At 38.9% G+C, this 23,983-nt stretch overlaps 1 protein-coding gene across 1 annotated transcript in view; it reads left to right on the plus strand.

Moving 5' to 3' along the window:
* Nucleotides 1–22,728, plus strand: part of DARS1 (aspartyl-tRNA synthetase 1) — a gene marked incomplete at its 5' end in the record, with an annotated part of 67,632 nt that extends 44,904 nt beyond the window's left edge. Inside the window, 9 exons of the mRNA XM_080689910.1 lie at nucleotides 898–1,009; nucleotides 3,483–3,617; nucleotides 5,658–5,805; nucleotides 11,390–11,536; nucleotides 14,927–14,969; nucleotides 17,159–17,239; nucleotides 18,884–18,995; nucleotides 19,147–19,218; nucleotides 22,539–22,728. Of these exons, the coding sequence (XP_080546036.1) occupies nucleotides 898–1,009; nucleotides 3,483–3,617; nucleotides 5,658–5,805; nucleotides 11,390–11,536; nucleotides 14,927–14,969; nucleotides 17,159–17,239; nucleotides 18,884–18,995; nucleotides 19,147–19,218; nucleotides 22,539–22,630 (942 nt within the window). The 3' untranslated portion in view covers nucleotides 22,631–22,728. The remainder of the gene's footprint in view (nucleotides 1–897; nucleotides 1,010–3,482; nucleotides 3,618–5,657; nucleotides 5,806–11,389; nucleotides 11,537–14,926; nucleotides 14,970–17,158; nucleotides 17,240–18,883; nucleotides 18,996–19,146; nucleotides 19,219–22,538) is intronic.
* Nucleotides 22,729–23,983: the final 1,255 nt, after the last annotated feature.

Genomic DNA, 23,983 nt, shown 5'->3' on the forward strand with positions numbered 1-23,983 from the left:
GGAGGTAGAATGGCCCTGGGTTCAATCCCTTGTACCACTAAATAAGTAAGTAAGTAAATAAATAAATAAATGTACTAAGAGAATTCACAAGATGTTGCCATTAATTGTTAAGAAATATTTTTTGTTTATGGAATTCTTACAAATTAAAAGTATGGCCGGGCGTGGTGGCACACGCTTGTAATCCCAGCATTCGGGAGGTTGAGACCGGAGGATCGCGGTTCGCGGACAGCCTCAGCTACTTAGTGAGGCCCTCTGCAACTCAGTGAGACCCAGTTTCAAAATAAAGGATAAAAAATAGGGGAGGGGGTGTAGCTTGGAGGTCGAATGTCCCTGGATTCCATCCCCAGACCTGCAAAAAAAAATAAATAAACAAACAAAATAAAAGTGTGGTAGTACATGCTTGTAATTCCAGTACTTGGGAGTCTGATACTGGAAGATTGCCAGTTCACAGCCAGCCTCAGCTACTTAGGGACCCCTCTGCAACTTAGGGAGATCGTATTTCAAAGTAAAGAATAAAATACAGGTCTGGGGGTGTACCTTGGAGGTAGAATGCCCCTGGATTCAATCCTCAGTACCACAGATGGATGAATGGATGGATGGATGGATGGATGGATGGATGGATGGATGGATGGAAGATATTTAGATAGATAAATCTGCTCACTAATATCTAGTGAGAATAACTTTATATGATCATATATAGTCCTGACATCCAACATCTTTATCACCTTCTGCCTTGTGTGTATGTGTTTGATTCTCTCCTACTTGTAAATTTAAAAAATGACAAGAGCAAGAGTATTTTTATTTACCTTTAGGTTTCCAGCATTGTTGACTACACATGGTAAGTACTCAATAAATGTGTCAAAATTGATTTAATTAGCTTTTGTTATTGTCTTGCAGACATCAACTAGTCAGGCAATCTTCCGACTCCAGTCTGGCATTTGCCAGCTCTTCCGAGAAACTTTAATTAACAAAGATTTTGTGGAAATCCAGACTCCTAAAATTATTTCAGGTATGAGCCAAAATATTTTCCTTAAACCTAAGGAATAAATTTGTTTTCCCCAAAGTTGCTTATACTAATTTTTTCTTAATACTGAAGAATATCAGGTATCCTTTAAGGTTTATTGTCATGGGACTCCTTATTTCAAAGCCCATGCTATGTGCCAACAGTCATGTATCACTATATCAGTAATACTATATCTCCTTATCCCAGGGTTTTTTGTTTTGTTTTTTGTTTTGCGGGTCTGGGGATGGAACCCAGAGGCATTTGACCTCCGAGCTATACCCCCTGCCCTATTTTTTATTCTTTATTTTATTATTTTTATTTATTTATTTATTTATTTATTTATTTTTATTTTTTTTTTTTTTTTGGTGGTACTGGGGTTCCTGGAAGCCCTTCTACCTCCGGGCTACACTCCCAGACCTATTTTTACATTTTTATTTGGAAACAGGGTCTCTTAAGCCAGCGAGGCTGCCTCTGAACCTGCACGATCCTCCTGTCTCCACCTCCCAAGCGCAGGGATTACAAGCGTGCGCCACCACGTCCGGCCTTACCCCAGGTTTTATGATAATGATTAAAATGAGGCAATGACACGTAGTATGATTGTTATTATATAGGTTAGACTTGAGACTATTTTCTTATAAGTTTCTTTCTAATGTAATTTTGTCTTGTAGAAATTGCACTGTACAATTGCTAAATACTTATTATTGGGGAAATCACATTAATTCTCATTCTTTTTTAGGGGGTCTTTTTTGAAATGGGAATAAACCCAGAGCACTGTACTTGTAAGTCATGTGCTTTGTTTGGCCACTGAGCTGCCTACATCCCAGCCCCAATTCTCATTCTCGAATTTTTTTTTACTTTTTTTTTTCTTTTTTTGGCAGTACTAGGGATGGAACCCAGGGACATTTGACCTCCAATATACACCTGCAGCCAGGTGTGGTGGCGCACGCTTGTAATCCCCGCGCTTGGGAGGCAGAGACAGGAGGATCGCGCAGGTTCGAAGCCAGCCGCGCGTGCTGGCTTAGTAGACCCTGTTTCCAAATAAAAAAAATGTAAAAATAGGTCTGGGAGTGTAGCCCGGAGATAAAAGGGCTTCCAGGAACCCCAGTACCACCAAAAAAAAGAAAAACAATATACACCCGCAGACCTATTTTTTATTCTTTACTTTTAAAACAGGGTCACACTGACCCATGATCCTCCTGTCTCAGCCTCCCAAATACTGGGATTACAAGCATATGCCACCATGTCCAGCTCAATTCTCATTCTTATATGAGAATTTTTTCTTAAGATTTTACCCCTAAGTCGGGCATGGTGGCGCATGCTTATAATCCCAGCATTCTGGAGGTTGAGACTGGAAGATCGTTGTTCGCGGATAGCCTCAGCTATTTAGCGAGGCCCTCTGCAACTCAGTAAGACCCTTTTTCAAAATAAAGAATAAAAAATAGGACGGGCGTATATCTCGGAGGTCAAATGCCCCTCTGTTCCATCCCCAGACCTGCTAAAATAAAATAAAATAAAATAAAAATTTACCCCTATAAAAGTTGCTAAGGTAATTCTTTTAAAATATGTGTTATAAATGATGTTTAGCCAGGTATGGTGGCACACGCTTGTAGTCCCAGCATTTGGGAGGCTGAGACGGGAGGATCGCAGTACAAATGAAAAATTAATAAACATTGCTTTTTTTTTAATGTGATACTGGGGGATTGAATCCAGGGACATTCTGCCTCTAAGCAGAATCTTTTTTATTTTGAAACAAAGTCTCTCATTAAATTACAGAAGGCCTCACTAAGTTTCTGAGATTGACTGCAGTGAACCTACAATCCTCCTATCTCAGCCTCCCAAGTACTAGGATTACAAACATAAGCTACCGTGCCCAAGGAGCATTGCATTCTTAATAATGCAGTGGTTATCTTTCTTCTTCATTTTTCCTTCCTTTTTTACAACTTTAAAGTAGCTGTGGTACATTTGAAATTAGTGCAGAAATGGAGTATTTATATCAATGAAGTAAAGCTCTGGCTTAAAAATATACTATGTAGAGCTGGGCATGGTAGTGTAGGCTTGTAATCCCAGCATTTGGGAGGCTGAAACAGGAGGATCCAAGTTTGAAGACAGCCTCAGCTACTATTTAGTGAGACCCAATTCAGTGAGACCCTATTTCAAAATAAAGAATAAAAAATAGGGCTGGGAGTGTAGCTCAGAGGTAGAATGCTCCTGGGCTCCAACCCTAGTACTGCAAAAACATAAAAGAATTAAAATTTTTAAAATATATATATATATATAATATATATACATGCACACATATGCTATGTAGAATCTCACATTTATTAAATCACATATGTACAAGAAGATGTAAGTACACTGATTTTTTGCAACTCTTGATTTTCCAAGTTAACTATTTGAATTTAAAGTACATGTTGTTTTTGATTCACAGTTTATACTAATAAACTTAAAATTGATGATAATATAAATGTTTACATTTCAGCTGCCAGTGAAGGAGGAGCCAATGTATTTACTGTGTCATATTTTAAGAATAATGCATACCTTGCTCAGTCTCCACAGCTGTATAAGCAAATGTGTATTTGTGCTGATTTTGAGAAGGTTTTCTGTATTGGACCAGGTAAGATTTTGTTAGTTATGGTTTTTTTCGAGTTCATTAATTATATAATAATTGTGATGTTAGATCACATTTTACATTAATAATGTACAGGCATTTTGAATGCTTAAGGTTTTTTTTTGTTTGTTTGTTTGTTTGTTTGTAGTACTGGGGATGGAACTCTTCTACCTCCAGGCTACACTCCCAGACCTATTTTTTATATTTTATTTGAAAACAGGATCTCTTAAGCCAGCAAGGCTGGCTTCGAACCTGCAGAACCTGCATGATCTTCCTGTCTTTGCTTCCCAAGCACTGGGATTACAAGCATGCACCACCACGCCCTGAGGAATGCTTAAAGTCTTTTATCTACTAATTCTACAAACACTTTTGGGGAAGAGTACTAGGGATTGAACTTGAGGGCATTCTATCTCCAAGCTACACGTCCAGCCCTATTATATTTTGGTTTTTTTTGTTTTGTTTTGTTTTGCGGGTCTGGGGATAGAACCCAGGGGCATTCAACCTCCGAGCAGTACCCCCTGCCCTATTTTTTATTCTTTATTTTGAAACAGGGTCTCACTGAGTTGCAGAGGGCCTCATTAAGTAGTTGAGGCTGTCCTTGAACCTGTGATATTCCTGTCTCAACCTCCTCCCAGGTACTAGGATTACAAGTATGTGCCACCAGTCCTGGCTGAGACCATCTCATTCTAAAAACACGTGCTTTAAGCCAGGCCTGGTGGCATACACTTGTAATTCCAGCATTTGAGAGACTGAAACAGGAGGATCGTGGTTTGTGGACAGCCTCAGCTACTACTTAGTGAGGCCCTTCAGGACTCAGTGAGAATCTGTTTCAGAATAAAGTATCACTGTTTCAAAATAAAGAATAAAAAGGCTAGGGGCATAGCTCAGAGGTAGAATGCCCCTGGGTTCCATCCCCAGCACCATAAAAATCAATCAATCAATCAATCAATCAGAAGGTGTGCCTCAAAGGTAGAATGTCACTGAGTTCAACCTCCAGTACCACAGAAGAGGAGAAAAGAAACAGGTTAAGATTAAATTGTAGAAGCATAAAGATTTTAGGCTTTTATCATTTTTTTTTTTAACTGGGAATTGAACTTGAACCCAAGGGCATTCTGAGCTACACCCCAGCTCTATATTTTATTTATTTTGAAAGAGGGTCTCAGTCAGTTGCAAGAGGGCCTCACTAAGAACCTTTAATCCTCCTGTTTCAGCCTCCCAAGTACTAGGAATACAAGCATGCACTACTATGCCCAGCCTATCATTTTATTTCTTATTACATGGTCCTTGGGGAACCATTGCAAGTTTCTGAACAGGGATGTATTATAGGAATATTAATCTGATTGTGATGTGAAAGATGAGCTGAGCCAGAGTCAGGAAGCCTAGAAAGGAAAACAGCGAGGATAATGAGAGCTGGGCGGAATTAATGGCTGGAATGTGTATAATGTTAATTCACTTGTACAGTCTCACTTAGCTCGAGTCACATTTTAATAAAATTGAAAGGAGCACACTATATAGGTCATAATTGAATCTATTTTTAATTATTGAAGAGGTATCTCAGGATCATGAATTCCCTTGTGGTTCTCATGAGCCTCGTTTATTTATACATATGGTACAGCCTTTACTCTGTGACTGTAAGAGTTTATAATGAACTTGCTGCCCAAGAGAATGCTGGCAGATGGTTTATCAAAGGTCCTTCTAGTCCTATAATAATGTATGGAAGTAGTACCACTTAAGCACTACTAAGTTGAATTTTGTGTTTAAACCCCAACTTAGCCAGGCATGGTAGTGCACGCTTGTAATCCCAACATTCAGGAGGCTGAGATAGGAGAATCACAGTTCACAGCCTCAGCTACTTAGTGAGGCCCTCTGCAACTCAGTGAGATCCTGTTTCAAAATAAAGAATAAAAAAATAGGGCAGCGGGTGTAGCTCAGAGGTTGAATGCCCTGGGTTCCATCCCCTGACCTGCAAAAAAAAAAAAAGCCAAACAAAACTTAATCGAAAATTTAAAACAATATTTGCTCTTTTCTTTTTTATTAACTTCACAGTTTTTAGAGCTGAAGACTCCAATACCCACAGACATCTAACTGAATTTGTTGGTTTGGACATTGAAATGGCTTTTAACTATCATTACCATGAAGTTTTGGAAAATATTGCTGACACCTTCGTACAGATATTCAAAGGACTTCAAGAAAGGTAAAATATTTAACCAAGCGTGGTGGCATGCACTTGTAATCTCAGTACTTGGGAGGCTGAGATAAGAGGATCACAGGTTTAAGGGCAGCCTCAGCAAATAGTGAGACTCATCAAACTAGCATGATATTGTTTCAAAATAATTTAAAACTCAGGGCTAGGGGTATAGTTTGGAAGTAGAATGCATTTGAGTTCAATCCCTAGTACCAAAATAATAATAACAACACCATTTATACACACACACACACACACACACACACACACACACATATATATATGAGATATATATAAAAATATGTATTATAATAAACAATAGCCCTAAATGGCCTTAATGTCAACTCAGTTTGGGATTTGGGGTGTTTTTGTTGTTTTGCAGCACTGGGGATAGAATCCAGGGGTATTCTACCTCCAAGCTACACCCACAGCCCTTTTTTTTTTTTTTTTTTTTTTTTTTCTGGGGATGGAACCCAGGGGCATTCGACCTCCAAACTACATCCCCTGCCCTATTTTTTTATTCTTTATTTTGAAACAGGGTCTTACTAAGTAGCTGAGGCTGTCTGGGAATTGCGATCCTCCCGTCTCGGCCTCCCAAATGCTGGGATTAAGAGTGTGCGCCACCAGGCCCTGCTAGGTTCTTTTTAAATAATCATATTTGGCTGGACATGGTGGAGCATGCTTGTAATCCCAGCATTTGGGAGGCTGAGACAAGAGGGTTGCGGTTCAAGGACAGCCTCAGCTACTTCATGAGGCCCTTTGCAACTCAGTGAGACCCTGTTTCAAAATAAAGAATAAAAAATAGGTTTGGGATACCACTCAGAAGTAGAATGCTGCTGGGTTCTATTCCCATTACCGCAAAAACAAAATAATGCATATGGGCCAGACATAGTGATACATGCCTGTAATCCCAGTAGTTGGGAGACTAAGATAGAAGGATCACAGATTTGAGGCCAGCATGTAGTAACTTAGATCCTGTTAACTAAAAATATATATAAAGTGGCTAGGGATATAGCTCAGTGATAGAACACCCCTGGGTTCAATTCTTCAGTCTTCCACCCCAAAAGCAATATTAATGATACTTTTAGATCTAAGTCAATTGGGACCTTAATGAGTTAACTTTAGTTTGGTGATAAAGTCCACCAGATTGTGAACAGCTCAATATATTTACTATATATATATATATACTGACATCCTGAATGTCTGAAAAGATGGAACATGTGTTGCTTCTATAGCAGTTTATTATTTGAGAGGTAGTATGTAATAGTTAAAAGCTAAGGTTCAAGCCAGGTGTGGTAGCACATGCTTGTAATCCCAGCACTTGGTAGGCTGAGACGGAAGGATCACAGTTTGTGGACAGCCTCGGCTACTTAGTGAGTTCCTTTGCAACACAGTGAGACCCAGTTTCAAAATAAAGAATTAAAAAAAAAAATAGGGCAGGGGGTGTAGCTCGGAGGTTGAATGCCCCTGGGTTCCCAGTACTGCAAATAATAAATTAAAAAAAAAACTAAAGATCAGCTACATTCAGATAAACTGAGTTCAGATACCAGCTCTGCTACTCATTTGTGTAACCCTATACAAATTTGTTGTCTCTATGTCTATAGTTTTTTGAGCTACTAAATGTAAATAGTATTACTTATCACCTCAGAGGTAAAATATTCCTTCAGTCTACCAATTGTAATTCTTACTGAATCTGTCTGCATGTAAATTAAGCCCATGTCAGGAGTGGGGTTTTTTTTTTGTTTTGTTTTGTGTTTTGTAGTACTAGAGATTGAACCAAGGGGCCTTCTATCTCTGGGCTACATCCCTAGACCTATTTTTTTAATGTGTTTTTTTTTTTTTTTTTTTTTAAGTTTTAAGCAAAACTCCACTGTCTTTTCATCCATAAGTGCTTTAGTAAAAAGTATACTCTTAAGCCAGGCGTGGTGGCGCATGTTTGTAATCCCAGCACATGGGAGGCTGAGACAGGAGGATCGCACAGGTTTGAAGCCAGCCTCAGCTACTTAGTGAGGCTCTCAGCAACTTAGTGAGACTCTGTTTCCAAATAAAGTATAAAAAATAGGTCTGGGAGTATATCCCGGAGGTAGAAAAGCCCCTGGGTACCACCCCAGTACCACAAAAAAAAAAAAAAAAAAAAAACTCAAACAAAAATAAATATCATCTTCTACAGCAAAAATTCAGTTCAATTCAGTTAACATTTGGACCTTCTATATATAGGTAGGCGTTATTCCATAGGGATTATCAAAATAGGAAAGAAATTGGCACTCCCCTAAATTAATTTACAACAGTATAATGGGAACAAGACCATTAATTTGGTCTTCCTTGAGAATCATAAGTGTTGCTAAAGGGTTAGAAAGCTAGTTTTTTAATGCTTCATAAAACAAGTGTTTTATGTTTCTAACATTACCTAACACAAGTTACAAGGAAACTTTTTATCCTTTATCCTTTAATTCTACTCTAATTATAAGAACATGAGACTAAAAATGGTATTAAATTTTTTTTGTTAGCAGTTTTTTTTTATTTATTTTTTATTGGTGCAATGTATTCATACATCATAATGGTATAAAGAAAATACTTTTGTAGACATACATGCACACATCGCCCAGTTAGCCCCTACCCGATCCCCACCCCGTTCCCTCCCCATTCCTCCTTCCCATGCTTGGCTTAGTGGTTGACATCTAGTATTATAGCAACTTATCCAATATTAACGATGATAATCTCACATAACAGTTTCATTTGTCTGATACCAAGCTTTTGATGACTTAAAGATAACATTTCAATATTTCTTTTTGCTTTCTTTCTTACCAGAGAATATTTTTTTCTTTTTTTTTTTTAGGTGAAACTATCATACGTTTATTTATTTATTTTTCAGAAAAAATCTATCCTGATATGGAATATGGACTCTAGATACCCAAAACAATCTCGAAGAACAAAGCTAGAAAATGTATATTTTCTGATTTCAAACCATATAAAGCTACAATAATTGAAACAGTGTAGTACTATTCTAAAGGCAGATATATAAACCATTGGATTTAAATAAAAGCCTAGAGATAAATTCTTCCATATATTGTCAAGTTATTTTTGACAAGGTTTCCACGAATATTTGGTGGAGGAAATACTAATCTTTTAACTAAATATTGTTGAAAAATAATAATTACATGAAAAAGAATAAAATTGGACCCTTACCTAACACCATATACAAATATTAACTCAAAATAGATAAAAGACCTAAATATAAATCTTAAGACTATAAACTTTTAGGAGAAAATCTGGGTCATAAAACCTCACAACATTGAAATTGGCAGTGATTTCTTGGATATGATTTCAATGGCACAGGCAACAAAAGGGTAAATAAACTCCCTAAAAAATAAAAAAATATTGTATATCCAAAGACATTGTAAACAGAGTTAAAAGTTACTGATAGAATGGGATAAAATATTTCCAAATGCTATATCTGAAGGTATATTAATATTCCAACTAGAAATCCTAAAAATTAGCAACAATAAAAGCAAACAATACAATTTAGCGATAGGTAAAAGACTAACAAATAATGAATCTCCACAGATAACCAATCTTAATTGTCTGTTGGATGGAAAATCTTGTTTCTCTGGTTCTGGTGTGTGTTACCTATTTCTTCTTTGTAGTTAATCTCCTTGAGTATTTTCTCTAGCGCTGGTTTTGAAGACATAAATTCCTTCAGTTTCTGTTTGTCATGGAAGCTTCTTATTTCCCCATCTAATTTGATAGAAAGTTTTGCTGGGTAGGAAATTTTTGGCTGGAAGTTGTTTTCTTTCAGAGTTTGGAATATGTTACTCCAAGCCCTTCTGGCTCTCATGACTTGGTTTGGGAAGTCTGGAGTGATTCTAATTGGATTGCCTCTGAATGTCACTTGGCCCTTTGTTTTTGTTGCCTTTAAGATTCTCTGCTTGGCTTCCACATTGGTCATTTTGACAATTATGTGGCGTGGGGATCCTCTTCTCTGATCCTCTCTTAAGGGAGTTCTCTAAGTTTCCTGGACCTGTGTATTGACCTCTTGCTCTATGTTTGGAAAATTTTCTGCTATTACTTCTTTGAAAAGATTGTTGATCCTTTGGTTTCACCTTCTTTTCCCTCCTCTATTCCAATTATTCTTAGGTTACCTCTCAAAATGGGCCCATATTTCTTCAATGTCAGATTCCTGATGTCAGATATTTTTTTTTTCTAAATTAGGAACTATGCGTTCATTTTTTGAATGATCCTTTTCTAGGAGCGAGATTCTATTCTCCATGTGGTCTAATCGGTTGTTTGTACTTTGAATTGAGGCCTTTACTTTATTAATTGCATCTTTAACTCTCTTTGGCCCTCTCTGAATTCTTTTCGAAACACCTCTATTATTTCTACAGTTATTTTCCTGATTTGATCTTCTAGAAATCTCTGAATTTCTGTTTTATTGGGTTCTGATGTTGTGGGGTTGTGAGCATTCATTGCTCCATTTTTATTCCTCTTTTCCATGATTACAGAAGTTTGTGCCTTCTCTGGGTTCTTCCCTTGGTCACTACGACTTCACTTAAGGTGCTCTGGATCTCGAGTCTGTGGTATCTCAGTCACCACTACTCCTTTACTGGGTTGTATCGCAGAGTCTCAGACCCTGGGAGTCAATCGAGGCTGCTTTAGACCATGGGGGGTGCCAAGTTGTGCGTTCTCCTATGGTGTGATATCTTTGCCACCGCCACTCCCCCACTGGGTCAAGTCCCTTGGAGTACAGTACTGGGATTTCTCCTCTAGGGGCCACAATTTGACTCACTGTTGTTGAGTGCGCAGATGGAGCTGTCGTGGGCTCATTGAATTCACTGCTGGCAATATGGCACCGCTGCCACGCCCTCGGCTGTGAGGCTGGTGTATTTCTTTTCTGTTTATGAGCTCTGCTCTGAGTCCCTGCAGGGTGTGCTGAGCCCAGCCTCTGGGAGCTTTAGATGCTCCCTGTGCCGAGAAATTTGCTGAATTCCTCCCAGCTGATCCGCAGTGGCTCACCTCGGCTGCTGCCTGCCGCTCCTCTCTGGAGCCTAGTGGGCTGTTGAGTGCGTTGGTCTGGTGCCGTCCGGTGAGTTCGCCGCTGCCGCCGGCAGTAAGGTGCTGCTGCTGCGTCCTTGGGCGTGAGGCCGGCGTATCTCCTCTCTGGTTCTGAGCTTCGTTATGAGTTCCCCTCCTCTCTGAGGCCTGGTGCTGGAAGGGAAAATGGCGCCCACCGCTTTGTGCCGTGGCTCCGGCTGCAGCACTGCGGTCTGGTTTCTAGTGTCTCGTTTTTTCAGCCCTCTTTTTCTCTGTCCCTTGAAATTACATTTTTTTGTTTCTCTGCTGATGGTGTTTTCTGGCTATGAAAGGCGCTGATTTTGTGGTAATAGAGATTGGTTGTTAGCGGGGTTCGTAAGCCCTGCTTTTCTCCGTCGCCATCTTCCCAGAACTTGGTATTAAATTTTTAAGTGAATAAATTTTATTATGTAACTAAGTGCTTTTACCTGGTTCAGACGGATTCAAGTGAGTTTTGTATATTACCACAGTGACCTCTTGTGGGGGAAAAACATACACTTTTTGTTAACTAAATCTTTGCATACAGGTTTCAGACTGAAATTCAAACAGTGAATAAGCAATACCCATCTGAGCCATTCAAATTTTTGGAGCCAACTTTAAGACTAGAGTACTGTGAAGCATTGGCTATGCTTAAAGAAGCTGGTGTTGAAATGGGAGATGAAGAAGATCTGAGGTTTGTCTGCATGCTTTTTAAAATAATAGTAAATAGGCTTAAGGTATAAGAAAATGAATATACTAATAAATCACTTTTTTCACCTAACATAAGTTTTATTAACTTTGGTATGTAATATGATACAGTTTTATGTAATGTATGAGCTGAAACAAAAATATTTTGTTTAAATAATTTGCCCAAGCTTCAGTAATTGTTTATAAATTTCACTTTCTCCTCTCATATTTGTAACCCTGTAAAAAGCATAGAAAGTTTTGCCTGTGATTTTATCAAAACACTACTTCTCTTTCCAAATCATTGGGGTTAGGATAGAGACCAGTCTAATCCACTCCCATACAGAATTAGGGCATGAAAATATTAACATCTCCAAAAGTTTCTAAATACAGATCATGCAAATTATAATTTTGAAACAAATTATGTAGTTGAATAAAGATCAAAAATTACTGTCAAGCCCTCACAGCAGTTCACATATATATGTGGAAGGGAAAGGAAATAATTGTTGTTGTGTTTTAGGGTTGGGGTTTTGTTTTTGTGTTTTTGTTGTCCAAAAAAATATCACAGCCAGGCATGGTGGCTCACACTTGTAATCTTGGTACTTGGGAGTCTAAGACAGGAGGATTGCAGGTTCAAGGTCAGCCTCAGCTACTTAGTGAAGCCCTCTACAACTTAGTGAGACCCTGTTTCAAAATAAAGTTTAAAAAGGTAGAATGCTGCCAGGTGTGGTGGCACATGCTTGTAATCCCAGAATTTGGGAGGATGAGACCGGAGGATCGCAGTTTGCAGACAACCTCAGCTACTTAGTGAGGCCCTCTGCAACTCAGTGAGACTCTGTTTCAAAAATAAAGAATAAGCCAGACGTGGCAGTGCTTGCTTGTAATCCCCGCGCTTGGGAGGCGGAGACAAGAGGATCGCACAGGTTTAAGCCAGCGTTGCTGACTTAAGAGACCCCATTTCCAAATAAATAAATAAAATAAAATAGGTCTGAGAGTGTAGCCCAGAGGTAGAAGGGTTTCCAGGAACCACAGTAGCACAATAAATACATAAAAATAAAAAATAAAGAATAAAAAATAGGGCAGGGGGTGTAGCTCGGAGGTCAGATGCCCCTGGGTTCCATCCCCAGACCCGCAAAAAAAAAAGGGGAGGGGGTAGAATGCCTCTGGGTTTAGTCTCCAGAACAAGAAAAAGAAAGAAAGAACTTCATAAAAAAATAATAATAATCATAATACATATGGTTTTCAACATCCCCTTTATTGCTGATGGCATTTTAAGCAAACGTGCGTGCGTGTGTGTGTGTGTGTGTGTGTGTGTGTGTGTGTGTGTGTGTTGAGAACCTCCCTAAGTTGCTTAGGTTGGCTACAAACTTGTGATCCTACTCCCAAGTACTGAGATAACAAGCGTGCACCACCACGCCTAGGTAATTTTATAATTATTTTTAGTTGGGCAGTATTTTCAAAACTGTCCTGAAGTAAGATAGAAGCTATCTCTTGACTATAGGAATTTTACTTACCCACTTGGGAGGCTGAGACAGGAAGATTGTGCAGTTTCGAAGCCAGCCTCAGCTACTTAGTGAAGCTCTCAGCAACTTAGTGAGACACTGTTTCTAAATAAAATATAAAATAGGTCTGGGAGTGTTGCCCACAGGTAGAAAAGCCCCTGGAGTTTATCCCTAGTACCAAAAAAAAAAGAAAGAAAGAAATTTTACTTACCTATATAAACACTAGTATGTTTTAATAACCTGGATATATTGCTTTTTATTTGATGAACCTTCAGTAAAGAATAAAAAGTGGAGATCAGAGCTGCAGATATAGCTCAATGGTAGAGTACTTTTCTAGTTTGTATGAGGGCCTGGGTTCAATTCCCAGTACCACAAAATGAAAGGGGACAGATCACCAGAATTGGTGGCACACATCTATAATCACGGTGCTTGGAAGGCTGAAACAGGAGGATTGCAGATTTGAGGATAGCCTCGGCAACTTAGCTAGATCCTGTTTCAGAATAAAAATTAAAATAGGTCTGGGAGTTATCTCAGAGGCAGAACTCAACTGGGTTCAATTCCCAGTACCACAAAAAGGGAAATCAGGCCATTTTAATGGCATGCCTTTTTTCTTTCCTTCTTTTTTTTTTTTTTTTTTTTTTTTTTTTGGTTTTGTTTGGTCCTACAGATTGAACCCAGGGGGCACTCTACCTCTGAGCTATACCCCCAACCCTATTTTGTTTACTTATTTTACTTATTTGGAAAGAGGGTCTCAATAAGTTGCAGAGGGCCTTACTAAGTTGCTGAGGCTGGTCTCAAACCTGCGATCCTCCTGTCTCAGCCTCACAAGTACTGGCATTGCAAATTCCATCCATGGAATTTCTGAATCAATGAATTGCTGAATTCTGTTTATCTTAATTAAATGTTGGAGTAGCAACTACTTTTTTCTAAATCACATTCATAGGTGATTTTCTGTAGTACATGTCTTTTGAAAAGGAAGCTAGAGAGACAATTATGTGTTTGTTTTTGTGGTACTAGGGTTTGAACCCAGAAGCATTCTACTTCCAAACTATACTCCCTGCTGGATTTTCTTATTTGGAAACAAGGTCTCACTAAGTAACTGAGCCTGGCTTTGAACCTGTGAGCCTCCTGTCTCAGCGTCTCAACTACTGGATTACAAACATGCTCCACCACACCAGCTTCAGTGTGTGTTTTGACCTTTTTTTTTTTTTTTTTTTTTTTTTTTTTGCTTGTCTGGGGATGGAACCCAGAGGCATTCAACCTCCAAGCTACACCCCCTGCCCTATTTTTTATTCTTTATTTTGAAACCGGGTCTCACTGAGTTGCAAAGGGCCTCACTAAGTAGCTGAGGCTGTCCGCAAACCACAATCCTTTGGTCTCAGCCTCCCGAATGCTAGGATTACAAGCATGTGCCACCACGCTGAGCTTGACCAAATATTTTATTCTTTAAGTACCCAAAATGAAAAAGTACCTTACTAGCTGGGCATGGTGGCACACACTTATATCCCAGTACTTGGGGGGCTGAGACAGGAGGAATCATGCAGGTTCAAAGCCAGCCTCCTCAGCTTAGTGAGGCTCTTAGCAACTTATTTAGACCCTGTTTCCAAATAAAATATAAAAATAGGTCTGGGGGTATAGACTGGAGGTAGAAGGCCCCCTGGAATATATCCCCAGTACCACCAAGAAAAAAAAGTACCTTACTAACTTAAAACTTTCTAAATCACATTCATAGGTGATTTTCTATAGTACATGCCTTTTGAAAAAGAAACTTGATAGACAACTATGTGTTTTAGCTAAATCTTTTATCCTTTAAGTACTTCAATGGAGAAGTACCTTATTAACTTAGAACTTGGTAGGTTGTTTAATATTCCAGTCTCATGTTGTTGTTTTTTTTTCAGTACACCAAATGAAAAATTGTTGGGTCGTTTGGTAAAGGAAAAGGTATGACTCTCTTGTACATGGCTGAATTTTGTTTTCTATATCTGAAATATATCCTGATATAAGAGAACAATTGCAGAAGATTCTAGAACTCTTCCTACAGTGGTATGCTTTCAGAAAATGAAAAATAGGCTCTGCGCAGTTTGATAAGCTTATTATTTGACATTTGTACTAAGTTATATTGAGGTTTCTCTAAAAGTGAGAACTGTGTCAGATTAGTTTAAAAAGACCTCAAAATTACTTGCAATTATTTTTAAAAGGTCTTTCCTCAGTATCCCTACACTCTTAATGAAACTTGAAGATAAATGGGCATCCTTTCTGCTTATTATCTCATTTCCTAAAAAAACACCAAAGAGAATAGAAGCTAAACTTTAATAGGGGTTTTCTCAAAGAATTAAGACAATGATGTAAAGAAATTTAAAAGTCCTTGAGCTCCTCCTGATGGTTGCACTTAAAACGGTAAAAACTGACTAGAGAACTCAGATATCTCTGAAACCATACAATAGTGAATGTATACCTTGAAATGTTTTTTCAACAGACCCTATTATAGTTTGTCAGCTCTTTGACATTCTCTCTGCTCCCCATTTTTAGCAAAAATGTTTAAAGTCCAAAAAGTTGAGATGCCGGGCATGGTGGCACACTCTTGTAATCCCCACGCTTGGGAGTCTGAGACAGGAGTATTGCACAGGTTCGAAGCGAACCTCAGCTTAGTGAGGCTCTCAGCAACTTAGTGAGACCCTGTTTCCAAATAAAATATAAAATAGATCTGGAAGTATAGGCTGGAGGTAGAAAGCCCCTGGGTTCCACCCCCAGTACCACCAATTAAAAAAAAAAAAAAAAAAAACGGTTGAGATGAGCCAGGCATGGTGGCACACACTTGTATTCCAGCATTTGGGAGGCTGAAACAGGAGGATCGTGGTTCATGGCCAGCCCCCGCTACTTAGTGAGGCCTTTGCAACTCAATGGGACCCTGCTTCAAAATAAAGAATAAAAAATAGGGCTGGTTGTATAGCTCAGAGGTAGAATGTCCCTGGATTCAATCCCCAATACTGGGGGGAAGAAAAAAAAACAGTTGAGATGTAATTCATTCCTTTTTAAATCTTGGTCACAGAGTATTCTGTGTCATAGTTTCTTGTTTTTTTTTTTGTTTTGTTTTTGTTTTTTTTTGTGGTACTGGGGTTCCTGGAAGCCCTTCTACCTCCGGGCTACACTCCCAGACCTCTTTTTACATTTTTATTTGGAAACAGGGTCTCCTAAGCCAGCGCGGGGCTGGCTTCGAACCTGCGGGATCCTCCTGTTTCCGCCTCCCAAGCACCGGGATTACAAGCATGCGCCACCACGCCCGGCTAGTTTCATGTTAATGTTATCTTTTTCTCTCTCTTTTTGTGATACTGGGGATGGAACCCAGGAGCATTCTACTCCTGAGCTACACCCTTAGCCCTATTCTTTATTCTTTATTTTGAAACAGAGTCTCACTGAGTTGCAAAGGGTCACTAAGTAGCTGAGGCTTTCCACAAACCACAATCTTCTGGTCTCAGCCTCCCAAATGCTGGGATTACAAGCGTGCACCACCACACCCGGCTTACAGTAATTCTTAAAATCAAACATTTATATATTAAAATGTTATCTGGAAGTCTAATCTGATGACAGAATATTACTAAATATAAATGATAAAATTCACAGATTAATTTCTGTAATACTGATATTTTGGTGAAATTACATTTTCTAATTTGATGGCTTTTGTGTGTGTGTGTGTGTGTGTGTGTGTGTGTGTGTGTGTGTTTGTGTGTGTATGTGTGTGTTACTGGGGTTCCTGGAAACCCACCTCTGGGCTACACTCCCAGACCTATTTTTATATTTTTATTTGGAAGCAGGGTCTCTTAAGCCAGCGCCACTGGCTTCAAACCTGTGTGATCCTCCTGTCTCCGCCTCCCAAGCGCGGGGATTACAAGCATGCATAACAGATGACTTCAGAGTTAATTTTTATCAAATATAGTTAAGTTAATGGGAGTAGTTACTATTAATATTGTGCCTCAGAAGAAGATAAGGAGTAGCAGTATTTTGACACACTTGTTAATTGGAGTATTCAGCTTTAAACTATGTAAATAAATGTAATATAACAATATTTTTAAAAGTTAATTAACAAAAAGCCTCTTTTAAAAATAATTTAAATGCTGTTATTCTTTTTATAGTATGATACAGATTTTTACATTCTTGATAAATATCCATTGGCTGTAAGACCTTTTTATACCATGCCGGACCCAAGGAATCCTGTGAGTAATTCGATGTTTCTTTTTTTAATTTTTAAGTCATTTGATTTTAAATAAACTGATTGGGGAGAAAAGGAAAGTTTATTGCCACTATGTCAAGTTTGTAATAAGAGTAATGATCTTTATTAATAATTTTCAGTTTCAGTAAATAAATTGTAAGCCAGGCCCAGTGCTTGGCAGGCTGAGACAGGAAAATTGCAAGTTCAAAACCAGCCTTAGTAACTCAGTTGTGTGTGTGTGTGTGTGTGTGTGTGTGTGTGTGTGTGAGAGAGAGAGAGAGAGAGAGAGAGAGAGAGAGAGAGAGAGAGAGAGAGAGAGACAGGCAGGCAGGCAGGCAGGCAGGCAGGCAGGCAGGCAGGCAGGCAGGCAGGCACTAGGGGTGGAACCCAAAGGCTTTTCTACCTCAGGCGTGTGTGTGTGTGTGTGTGTGTGTGTGTGTGTGTGTGTGTTTTGTGTATGTGTGTTACTAAGGGTGAACCCAGAGGCTTTTCTACCTCAGGCTATACTTCCAGACCTATTTTATACTTTTTTGGAAACAGAGTCTCAGTAAGTTGCTGAGAGCCTCACTAAGTAGCTGAGGCTGGTTTCAAACCTGTGTAATCTTCCTGTCTCAGCCTCCCAAGCCCTGAGATTACAAGCATGCCCTCCTCACCTGGAGGGCTTTTTAAAACACACATTGCCAAGCCCCAGACTCAGTATTTCTGATTAGTTGGTCTGAGAAAAGGCCTGATAATTTGCACATCTAACAAGTCCCAGGTAATACTGAAACTACTGATCTAAGAATCACACTTTGAGAACCATTATTTTATGGAAAGACAGTAGAAATAAGTTAAAACTGATATTATCAAATACCTGATAGGAAATAGATAAAGCATTGATAAATTGATTGTGAGTTTACCGTGGGGGGGGGGGGTTTGCTGGGGATGAAATCCAGGGGCCTTCTACCTCCAGGCTATACTCCCAGACCTATTTTATATTTTATTTGGAAACCGGGTCTCACTAAGTTGCTGAGCCTCACTAAGTAGCTGAGGCTGGCTTTGAACCTGTGCAATCCTCCTGTCTCAGCCTCCCAGTACTGGGATTACAAGCGTGCACCACCACCCCCAGCTTGAAAAGTAGAAAGAAGCTGAAACTTGGTTATCCACACCTTTAATCCCAGTACTTGGGAGGATGAGACAAGAGAATCATAGGTTCGAAATCAGCCTCTGCATCTTAGGGAGACCCTGTTTCAAAATAAAAAGGGCTGCGGGTATAACTCGAAGGTAGAAAAAAAAAGTAAAAATAAATTTCTTAATTAAAAGAATAGATACCTGTTGATAATTTGAGTTCCAAAAATTCTTCCACACTTTATAACATTTTAGGTAATAAGCTGAAATAAAAATCAGCACTACTTAATTTTAGATGTGTTTTTTTATTTGTTTTGGGGGTGTGTGAGAGGAGAGGACAATCTGATATAGGCAAGAAAGAAATTATTCAACCCACAGTAGTTCTCCTTTAAAAAGCAAATTATTTTCATTGAAGAAAGTTGCATCATTAGTTGTAGGAAAATATGGACTTGTTTTTCATGCAACATGGATTTTTCTTTTGCTCACACACTTATAATTTGAAACGGCACTTGATCAGTGGTGTTTGCTATTTTTACTACAGAAACAATCCAACTCTTATGATATGTTCATGAGAGGAGAAGAAATATTATCAGGAGCCCAAAGAATACATGATCCTCAACTGCTAACAGAGAGAGCTTTACATCATGGAATTGGTAAACAATTTAAAATATATTTAGGATATGTTTATTCTGAAAATAATACTTTGTAAAGATTTTAAACACTTCCCAAAATCTTTTTAATCCTCATTGAACACTATTGATTTGTAACTTTTTATGACAAATTATGTTGTGTTTGTTTTTGTAGATTTGGAGAAAATTAAGGCTTACATTGACTCCTTCCGCTTTGGAGCCCCTCCTCATGCTGGTGGAGGCATTGGTAATGCTCTGTTATTGCTTACAAATAACTCTCTAAGTGCTATGTGTAATACAAATTTGAGTTAAAGCGAATTATGACTGAGTGAAAATTTGATTTCCAAAGTATTGTAAAACTAAGGGTGTCGCAGTGGTAGAGTACTTGCCTAGCAAGCTCCTAGCCCTGGATTTTGATCTCCAACACTACAGAAAGAGGGGAAGAAAGGCCATTATCAATAGAGTAAAAAGGCACAACCCACAGAACGGGAGCGAATATTTGCACATATGTACCTGATAAGAGATGAAATATTCTTAACATATAAAGAACACAAAAACCCAACAATTAATAAAAACTCAGTTTGAAAATGGGCAAAGAAATTGAATAGACATTGTTCCAAAGAAGATATACAAAAGCCACAAGGCACATGAAAAAGATGTTAAGTATGCCAGCTGTGTGCACTCCTGAAACAGCTTACCAAAACTGGGATTTAGCAAGACCCTGTTTCACAATTAAAAATAAAATAGAGCTGGGATGTAGCTCAAAGGTAGAATACCCCTGGGCTTATTCCCCAGTACCAAGAAAAAAAGTTGTACTCAGAAGCAGAGAAAAATGGTTGGTACCAAAGTTTGGAAATGGGGAAAGCAGAATGAGAGATGTTGGTCAAAGGAAACAGAATTTTAGTTAGAAACAAAACAGCACAGCATTATGACTACAGTTATAATAATAGCGCATACTTGAAAATTGCTGAGAAAGTGAATTTTAAATGCTCAAAAGCCAGGCATGGTGGCACATGCTTGTAATCCCAGCATTTAGGAAGCTGAGATAGGAAGATCGTAGTTCACGGACAGCCTCAGCTACTTGGCGAGGCCCTTTGTGATTCAGTGAGACCCTGTTTCAAAATAAAGAATAAAAGAAGGCTGGGTGTGGTGGCGCATGATTGTAATCCCAGCATTTGGGAGGCTGAGACAGGAGGATCACAGTTCACAGACAGCCTCAGCTACTACTTTAGGCCGTTTGTGACTCGTGAGACCCTGTTTCAAAATAAAGAATAAAAAATAGGGCTGGGGCATAGCTCAGAGGTAGAATGCCCCTGGGTTCCATCCCATTACCACACACACACAAAAATCACCAGTAAGCTGGGCATGGTGATACATGCCTGTAATCCTAGTGCTTGGGAAGCTGAGACAGGAGGATTGAAGGTTTGAGACCAGCCTCAGAAACTTAGTGAGACTCAACAACTTAGTGAGATCCTGTTTCAAAACAAAAAAGAACAAAGACGTATGGCTCAGAGGCAGAGTTCCCTGGGTTCAATCCCCATTACCACCTAAAATTGTACATATGTATGTATGTCTCTGTCTGCCTATCTCCCTAGTAAAGCTCATAAATTTTAGCCTGGCATAGCACGTACTTGTAATTCCAGTACTAGGGAGGCTGAGATAGGAGGCTGGCAAGTTTGCAGCCAGCCTCAGCAACTTAGTAAAGCTTTCTGCAAATAAAGTAGGTCTGGGGTGTGGCTTAGAGGTAGAATATCCTGGGTTCAGTCTCCAGTTCAACAAAAAAAAAGGTAAGTTTTGTTTTATGAAGTCTTAAAAGAGTTACAGAGATGGATAATGAGAATGACTACACAACTTCTTTTCTTGTACTGGTAATTAAACACAGGAGCATACTACTTCTGAGCTACATCCCTAGCCCTATTTTTTTATATTGAAACAGGGTCTTACTAGGATAATGAGAGCCTCATTACTTGCTGAGGCTGTTCTTGAACCTGTAATCCTCCTTTTTCAACCTCCCAAGTAGCTTTTTTTTTTTTTTTTTTTTTTTCTGTAAGTCTGTCTATAAACTGAGGTGCATTGGACATACCTTTTTTAGTGGGTACTGGGGATAGAACCCAGGGGCATTCTACCTCAGAGCTGCCCCAGCCTTTTTTTTTTTTTTTTTTTTTTTTTTTTGGTGGTCCTGGGGATGGAACCCAGGGGCATGTTACCTCCAAGCTTCACTCCCAACCCTCTTTTTTATTCTTTATTTTGAAACACGGTCTCACTGAGTTGCAAAGGGCCTCCTCACTAAGTAGTAGCCGAGGCTGTCTTCCAACTGTGATCCTTCTGACTCAGCCTCCCCAATGCTGAGATTACAAGCATGCACCACCAGCTCCTATTTTTTATTGTTTATTTTGAAACCAGGATCTCACTAAATTGCAAAGGACCTCACTAAGTAGTAGCTGAGGCTATCTTTGAACCATTATCCTCCCGTCTCAGCCTCCTACATACTGGAATTACAAGCGTGGGCCACCACACCAAGCTTGTTACACCATAATTTTGCTAACCAACTTTGTATTAGTAGATTTGTATGTTGTTGCCAGGCATGCGTGCGTGCGTGCGTGTGTGTGTGTGTGTGTTTACTAGGAATTGAACCCAGGTTCATTCTACCTCTGAGCTATACCCTCATCCCAATTTTTTTAGTTTGAAATAGATCTCACTCAGTTGCAGAAGGCCTCATTAAATTTTTGAGGCTGGCCTTGTACCTACAATCCTCTTGTCTCAGCCTCTAAAGTACAGGTGTACTCTACCATACTTGGCCAGAGTTTTTCTTATTTAAATCATAGATTTTGTTTATTTATAGTTGTTTTTTTTTTTGTGTGTGTGTATGTGTGTGTGTGTATGTATGTATGTATGTATGTGGAACTGGGGATTAAATCCAGGGGCATTCTATCTCTGAGCTATACCCTCAGCCCTTTTTTTTTTTTTTTTTTTTTTTTTTGGTGGTACTGGGGGTGGAACCCAAAGACTTTCTACCTCCGGGCTATACTCCCAGGCCCATTTATATTTTATTTGGAAACAGGATCTCACTAAGTTGCTGAGAGCCTCACTAAGTAGCTGACGCTGGCTTCGAACCTGCGCGATCCTCCTGTCTCAGCCTCCCAAGCGCGGGGATTACAAGCATGCACCCCCATGCCCGGCCTTATTTTATTTTTATTTTGAAACAAGGTCTTACTAAGTTGATGAGTCACACTACTTACTGAGGCTGGCCTCAAACCTGTGATCTTGTCTCAGCCTCCCAAATACTGTGATTACAAACATGCACCACCATGCCCAGATAGTTTATAGATTTTTATAGTTAACATTTAAGACTCCATATTGAGTATCTCATTTAGTCCTTCCCACATAGAGCAGCATCTCTATTTCTGAATCAAAACATTCAATTTTAGATAAGCTCAAAATAACAAACTTTTTTTCCTAGCAAGAAAAAGTATTTTGTTGAACAGTATTATTATATTAGTAGTTCTAAGTAAGTAAGACTCTGAGAGGTTTTTAGAAAAGAACTAATGATTACTTTTTTTCCCTTAGGGTTGGAACGGGTGACCATGCTGTTTTTGGGGTTGCATAATGTGCGTCAGACCTCAATGTTCCCTCGTGACCCCAAACGACTGACTCCTTGAAAAAAACTGCGTTGTGTTCTTTCCAGATAACTTGCTATTGATCAGGCTGTACTTTAGGTATGGAAATATGCAATAGAGTAAATGTCTGATCTAAAGTGCCACCGTTATTTTTAATTCAGTATAGATTAAAAGAAATTTTATAACTGAACATGCTTCAGTAGGAAGTGCTTGAACATTTTAATGAGAAGTTCATATGGTTATGTTAAAAACTAAAATGCTGTTACTACACTAAATGTTCTTGAGAGTTTTAAGCAGCTAATATTAATTCAATTTTTTTCCATATTACAGTAGCCAGAATACAAATATCTTAAATTTTCAACATTTGAACTTTTTTAACTTTTGACATTGATATGAGAACAATTAGAGAAATATCTAAGATTTTAACAAGTATGTCATTAGTATTCCACAGACAATTAGAAAGTATCAATTCTTGAAAGTTATATCCAGGAATCATGTAAAGCAGGTGCAAATATTAGTTAGAAAATGTTAAATCAATATTGTATTAAATTGTTAAATTCTAAACCTGAATTTCAATAAAAATTGAAAGGTAATTTTAGTTTGTCTTTGTGTAACTTTGACAGTCTGATTTAATATCCATCATAAGAGAAGGAATAATTTTGTGAAAGGTGTGAGGATTTGCCAATGGGGAGGTGAGGAGAACTCAACTCAGGACCAGTGAGGTCTTTGGCTTACGTGAAGGGAGAGGATTTCAGCACTGTCAGTCAGAGACACAGGGCTTTTTATTTGTAGAAGCAAGAAATACACATTTACGGAAAAATGCAGGCCACCTCAAAACTCAGAGATGTATTGGGGGTCCATAACTCTTGTTTTTGGGTGTTTTGTTTTGTTTTGTTTATAGTACTGGGGGTGGAACCACAGGGGCATTCTACCTCCAAGCTACACCCCCAGTCCTGATTTTTATTCTTTATTTTGAAACAGGGTCTCACTGAGTTGCAAAGGGACTCACTAAGTAGCTGAGGCTTGCTGTGAACCGCAATCCTGTCTCAGCCTCCCAAATGCTGGGGTTACAAGCATGCGCCACCATGTCCAACTTCAATGTCTCCTTTATAGGAGACTTTGATGAGGAATAGGTAGGGAGAGGTATGTAAGGATGATTTGAAACCTGAGACCAGTAACCACAAGACAGTTTTCATATATTATCTTTTAGCCAAGTGTGGTGGCACATACTTGTAATCCCAGTACTTGGAAGGCTGAGACAGGAGGATCACAGGTTCCAAGGCAGCCTCAACAAGTAGTGAGACTCATCAACCTAAAAAGACCCTATTTCAAAATAAAATAGGTCTTGGAGTATAGCTCAGAGATAGAATGCTTCTGGGTTCAATCCCCAGTAGC

Source organism: Muscardinus avellanarius (assembly GCF_963383645.1).
Source record: "Muscardinus avellanarius genome assembly, chromosome: 2".
Lineage (NCBI taxonomy): Eukaryota > Metazoa > Chordata > Mammalia > Rodentia > Gliridae > Muscardinus > Muscardinus avellanarius.